Source organism: Helianthus annuus, chromosome 15, assembly GCF_002127325.2.
Source record: "Helianthus annuus cultivar XRQ/B chromosome 15, HanXRQr2.0-SUNRISE, whole genome shotgun sequence".
Lineage (NCBI taxonomy): Eukaryota > Viridiplantae > Streptophyta > Magnoliopsida > Asterales > Asteraceae > Helianthus > Helianthus annuus.
Genome location: NC_035447.2, coordinates 9,516,066 through 9,522,758, shown reverse-complemented (window position 1 = coordinate 9,522,758; position 6,693 = coordinate 9,516,066). Strand labels below are relative to the sequence as shown.

The 6,693-nt window shown below is 37.4% G+C and overlaps 1 protein-coding gene across 4 annotated transcripts; it reads left to right on the top strand.

The window, feature by feature from the left end:
- The first annotated feature begins 357 nt into the window (after nt 1-357).
- On the top strand, nt 358-6,396 carry LOC110910539 (UBP1-associated protein 2A). 4 transcript variants are annotated; one of them, XR_002576243.2, is made up of 3 exons: nt 360-1,862; nt 3,254-3,315; nt 6,050-6,396. XR_002576243.2 is itself a non-coding variant. In XM_022155173.1 (2 exons), the coding sequence occupies exon 1, from the start codon at nt 447-449 to the stop codon at nt 1,860-1,862; it is 1,416 nt and encodes a 471-aa protein (XP_022010865.1). In that variant the 5' UTR covers nt 358-446; the 3' UTR covers nt 2,899-3,154. The 4 variants fall into 4 exon arrangements, 1 of the variants encoding a protein (XP_022010865.1); XR_002576242.2 differs by having other exon boundaries at nt 3,254-3,326; nt 6,055-6,396; XR_004881536.1 differs by having other exon boundaries at nt 3,254-3,326; nt 5,980-6,396.
- Nucleotides 6,397-6,693: the final 297 nt, after the last annotated feature.

Below are 6,693 nucleotides of genomic sequence, written 5' to 3'. Positions count from 1 at the left end.
ACAAAAATACAATTAGTCTCAAATATATAAAAGATTAATATTATTAATAATGTTAATCAATTAAATGAGAGAATGACAAGTGTTCCAATATAGGTTTCTTTTATTATATAGTATAGATATAGATATAGATATAGATAGATATAGATAAGTATTTTGGTCAATCAACAATATTTTAATTTTTCAAAAAAGAAAGAAAAAACAACAATAATTTAACAGAAAAATATAACTGAGTTAAAGTATTTAGATTTTAAACTAAACTAAACTAGTTCCTGACAAGAAAATCACACTTTTAATTTTAACTCATAAAAATATGTGAAAAAGAAAAAGAAAAAGAAAAAGAATATAACCCCCAATTAACAAGTTGGTGAAATCGATTGATACCGCTGAAACCCTAGCCTCCATCCATCTCTCTCTGAAACCCTAGAACCACCAACCTTCATCCATCCATGGCGAAAAAGCGAAAGTCTCGTACTCCCCAACCTTCCGTCGAACAACCCGCACCTGCGGACGAACCCATCAACGAACCGGAGCTCGAACAAACCGCCATTGATGATGCAATCGACGAAAACGCTCAAAATCCGGAACAAAACACAGAAACCTACGAACAAGAAGCAGAAGATAATCAACAAGACAACGAAGAAGAAGAAGAAGAAGAGGAAGAAGAAGTAGAGGAAGAGGAAGAAGAAGACGAAGACGAAGAAAACGATCAGGAAACCACCGGAAACGAGGTAATTAAGACGGAAGAAGAAACAGAGAATTTAGATTTAGATGATGAACCAGTAGAGAAGCTTCTGGAACCGTTTTCAAAAGAACAGTTAGTTTTATTACTTAAAGAAGCTGTTACAAAACATCCTGAGTTTATTGAATCTGTTCAAGCAATTGCCGATGCAGATCCGGCTCACCGAAAGATATTCGCTTACGGTTTAGGGTGGGATACGACAACTGAGGTGTTATTAAGTGAGTATGGGAAGTATGGTGAGATTGAGGATTGTAAACATGTGGTTGATAAGGTGTCTGGTAAATCGAAAGGTTACGCGTTTATATTGTTTAAACATCGGGCCGGGGCGCAGAAGGCGTTGAAGGAGCCGCAGAAGAAGATAGGGAGTAGAGTGAGTTCGTGTCAGTTGGCTTCGGCTGGGCCGGGTCCAGGGAATGCGCAATCGAGTGCTGCCAATGCGAATGCACCGGTGGTGTCGGAGTATACGCAGAGGAAGATATTTGTGAGTAATGTGGCAGCGGATATTGATCCGAATAAACTTTTGGAGTTCTTTTCGAAGTTTGGGGAGATTGAGGATGGGCCATTGGGGTTGGATAAGCAGACGGGGAAGCCTAGAGGGTTTGCGCTGTTTGTGTATAAGAGTGTGGAGAGTGCGAAAAAGGCGCTGGAAGAGCCACATAAGGTGTTTGAAGGGCACACTTTGCATTGCCAGAAGGCCGTTGATGGTCCGAAACCGAATAAGCCGTTTTTTCAGCAGCCGCATCAGCAGCATAACCAGTATGGTGGTGGTGGCGGGCATCATCATCCTTCAAAGAAAAGCAAGTATTCGAATTCAGGAGGTGGTGGAGGATACGGGCCTGGTCATGGTCATTTAATGGCGCCTGCTGGACCGTCAGTGGGTTACAACCCTGTGGTTTCGCCTGCCTTGACTCCTGTTTTGGGTCAGGCATTGACTGCACTTCTTTCCAGTCAGGGAGGTGGTCTGGGAAATCTTTTGGGTCTTGGTGGAGCTCCACAGGGGATGCCGCCTGCAGGGTATGGTGCTCAACCTGGGATGCAGGGTGGTTACCCGAATCCGCAGGCCGGTCAAGGAGGTAATAGGCCGCAGCAAGGTGGTGCGCCTTACATGGGTCATGGTCGCTAGGTGAGCGGATTCTGCTATCTTTACTTAATTGTATGCTTCAGATTTTGTTGTGTGCATACTGCATAGGATTGCTTAGTTTTCTTAAGGGCATGATAGTTTAGGGCTATTTATAATTTGATGGTTTGATGATTGTTTTTTCATTTTTGATGTGGTATTTCATCATAAAAAGTTTTTTTTGCACAATCATTTGTCGGCAACTAATGGTATAGTAATGTTGCATGCTAAGAAGTTTAGGAGAAGGTGTGGAAAATAAAAGTTCTTTCAAAGGTTGTTTTATGATAAAAAGGTAACTCAGCGGTATATATATTCTATTTTACATGATGGTTTACTACAATATTTCTAAGACACTGAGTTTTGGTGCATCACTAATGCATCATGGTCTTGCTTCAGCATTAATGGCTTTTCAACTGCTGCATATTTTTTGTAAGGTTTTGTGTTCTTTTTCAACATGTTTTACGTATATCAATAGATTTAGATAGGTTGAGGTTATTTCAACCGTTGAAAGAAAGTTCAGTTTTTAAACTCGATGCCCTACACTTACTCATGCACTCATGCCTCATTTTATTGTTAATCAAACTCTGACCCAAGATATACGAGTGTGTATTATCTATCTATATGCATATAATATATATTTAGATGTTAGACTACTGGTGCAGGTCATCTTGGCACCCGATAAAATTTATTTGTACATTCATTTTTTTTGGTTAAGATATTTACTGTTGTCTGTGTGATTTAAGATCGTAATTATTTAGAAATGTACAATATGTGGTACAAAAACTACTTTCTTTTGTTTCTCATCGAGGTATATAAAGTTTGAACTTCTGTTTGTGCTACCATTTGTTAGCAACTGATGTTTATCTTTACATGATGTTTGTACATTTTTAATTGAATTTATGGGCAAGTATTGTATACGTATCAAACTTATTCTTTACAGTCCTGAAGGTTTTGTATTTCAGTTTCAGTTAACAAAACTGTTTTCAGCTGGGAATCTTGTTTTTTGAAATCAAGTTTTTGTAATGCCATATTCATTGTGCAGATTCCACCATGTTTTTGTTTTGGACCCTGCTGAATCTTCTCAAGTTCCGGCAAGTTATGCAAAAGAAGTCTTTATTATATGTCGCAAAAAGTAAACTTTGCCTAAAGAGCAGATTTGTGAACCCGTATTTTTTTTATCTTTAGTTACTTGAACTCTTTTAAAACAATGTAGTATTTTGATCTTTCTATTATGTTTTCCAAAAAAATGTTTGTAGTTAGAAGTTTTATGCATCTATTATTGTACTTTTATGCCTTAATCGTGTTAGTTGCAAATTCTGTTACGAGGCCGCTATAATTGCATTACTAGAAATGTGGTTATTATTTATCAGTTAGCGTTCTCTATGCTTGTTTTTTAGAATGAGCTCGCTCGAGTGGTCAGTGGCATTTGTCCTGCGCAGACACGAGTGGCTGTGGCTGTGGCTGTTACAGGTATTTTTCTCATCAGGGATGGGCTTTTCTTCCCCAAATACCCGTATCAGTACCTGTACCCGTACCGAGTTTAGGTATTCGGTACATGTATTGGTACCCAGTTTTATTTATTTCGGTATTCGGTACATTCGGTATCGATACGGGTAAAAAAGGGTACTGGTTTAAAATTTATTTTATGTTATGTTTAATTTTGTATTATAGTATCTATTGTACTCGTAACGATTTTACCTATTTGGTACTCGATTTTACCTATTTAGTACATGTATTGTATTTGTACTTGTACCAAATTTACCTATTTGGTACCCGTATGACTGCAAAAAAAAAAGGGTAAATTACTTTTTGAGTCCCTGTGTTTTATGGGTTTTAACTAGTTGAGTCCAAAAGCAAAAAGTTTAACGACCTGAGTCCCTATAAGCATTTTCTTTAACCATTTGAGTCCAAATTTCTAACCCAGTTAGAATTTTGTTGTTAAGTTTTGTTAATTGACCAAATTACCCCTATTAACACATAAAACACAGGGACTCAAAAAGAAAAAGAATATATAATAATAATAATAATAATAATAATAATAATAATAATAATAATTATTATTATTATTATTATTATTATTTAAAAATCATAACATCATCTTCACCAAATGGATCAACAAACCCATAATAATCAACAGTCTTAAATCTCACCGTTACGCCATAAAATCCGACAATAACCCAACAATATTCGCATACAACCAGCTCATACACTTATACTCCAAACATGGCCTCATCAAAGACGCCTGTAAGCTGTTCGACAAAATGCCTGACCGAAACGTCTTCACTTGGAACGCCATAATCTCCGCCCATGTTAAGTCCAACAACCTGATCACTCCGAACTTCTATTCAACATAGCCCCATATAAAGATTTAGTGACCTACAACTGCACCACCATCCCCGCCACCGCACCACCACCATCCCCGCCACTACACCACATAAACATGTAACCTGCTACTTATGTCCCCAAATTCCCAAATCATCCTAAATCACATGTCCAGAACAACAAATTAATAACAGAAACACTGATCATCAAAATTCACCCACTTATTATTTTTAAATTAGACTATATGTTTTTAATCTTTGAATTAATCGATTTGGCAGGCTATATCTTTTAAATTAGACTTCTGGAGATGTACTCATACACTTCAAAAAAATGGATGAACTGTGTTAAACTAGAACTTGTACAGTTGTGATTAAAAACCCTAGATCTAGTAAACCACATGTCCACAACATCAATTTGAAAATTAAATCCAAAAAAGACAATTAGAGATCATACGCGATATTGTCTAAAGCTCATCAACGAGCAGATCAAGTGCTTCATTTACTGCTATATGAGTTGAAGAAGCTGTCGCCGCAGACGGTGGCCGGTGAGGGGATGGTGGGGTAGGTTTAAGCTTCAAATCTGCAGTAGTAAGGCGGCGGTGGTGTAGGTTTAAGCTACAAATCGTCACGGTGGAGTGGCGGCGAGAGGATGGTTGGGTGTTCGGAGGTGGCGGCAGTGGGATGGTGGTGTTGGGGTTTTAATGTTGGTGGTGTTTTCGGCAGTGGGATGGTGGCGGCGGCTCTGATGGTGACGACGGAGGTGGTGTGTGGTGGTGGATTATTGTGGTGATGGTGGGTGGTGTTTATAGAGAAAGAAGATGAAGTTGCAGATAGTTAATATGGTGATGGTGGGTGATCTTCATTATATCTCTCTCTATCCATTCAGTAGTCTATTATTATTATTATTATTATTATTATATATTCTTTTTGAGTCCATGTGTTTTATGTGTTAATAGGGGTAATTTGGTCATTTAATAAAACTTAACAACAAAATTCTAACTGGGTTAGAAATTTGGACTCAAATGGTTAAAGAAAATGCTTATAGGGACTCAGGTCGTTAAACTTTTTGCTTTTGGACTCAACTAGTTAAAACCAATAAAACACAGGGACTCAAAAAGTAATTTACCCAAAAAAAAAACAAAGTGGTACCAAAGCAGGTACAGGTATGCGTACTGTACCGTTCCCATCCCTTATTCCTCATCAATCCCCGACCTGCAAATTGGAGGGGATTGGTATGCGCTTCACATGTATTTGATTTCTAAGTTCTAACTGTGAAAATCTCAAAGGGATGCCTTAGTTGGCATTCTTTGTTCGTTCAACAATTTTGTGAAGTATTATATTCTTAAATATTTCGTTTTGGTTCAAAATATTGTCTTAAGCTGCAAATGATGCAGAAGAGTCCAAGAACTGGTGATATCTATTTCAGGTTTTGATTAACTTAGATTCTTGGTTTGCGCGCGTTAACCGACCATTCTAGTTTTTGAAATGCATATTAAAAACTCTAAATTTGGTACAAATTTTATTTGACTTTTAGTTTCTATTAGTGTAGATTTTTGGCATGTGTATAGACTTACGGACCTCTCTGATAATTCTCGCCTGGAGAATGCTTTTATTATGTTTTTAAAAATTTTTAAATTCACTCGGTGCAAACTTTAACGCAAAGTGGTCAACTTTTTACATAATTATTCTTATTACCATCTTCGAGATTGTCTTTATTAAAATTTTAACGTCAACCACGATGAGATTTGAAGTGGTTTGGAATCTGTTGGAGATGTTTTGAGGGCTCCTGTTGATGAAAACAGAATTGGAGATCATCTTATTATGTCGTACGGTTTTGATCTGTGGTGGATGGTTTAACCAACTTGGCATATGTACAGTTGGCTGGAGGGTTCACAAAACAAACGTGTTTGAAACCAAACTTAGAGCACCTGCAATCAGGGCGTTGACGAGCACATGGAAGAAAAGGGATGATAGAGAGTGATATGGTCAAAGGAACACTTGAAGCCAAGCAACAATACTTATTTTTTATAATCTTTGTTGAAGGTGACAGACCGATGCGTGTGTGTAGGAATTTCAAAGCGTCAGAATTTGTAGCTTCCGTCGATAGGTGAAAACCCATGAGATTAAGAAATGTATAATCAGGATGGCTACATTTCTTATTCGTTTTGTCATTTTCGACAAGTTTTTATATCGCAAGCCTAATAACAAGGTTTAAGTAAGGTACAGATACAAGCAATACTTATATGCTTTGCGTCGGATCAGATGATGGTTATAAGCGTAAGCATGCAAGCTATTTACGAACAATTAAGTATTTAAACTATTTGTTTGCTTTTTCTGTAGAGGCGCAAACAGAGACCGGTTGGGATCTGAATTTGGTTTGAAACCCGTTTCACCTTCAATTCAGATCCAATCCTTTGGTTTATAACCTCCTTTGACTTATGTACATCTTTTTGTTAAAGAGAAGAAGCATATGTAAGAAAGAGAATATAATTTTTTAACACCTAGTATTTAGTAGG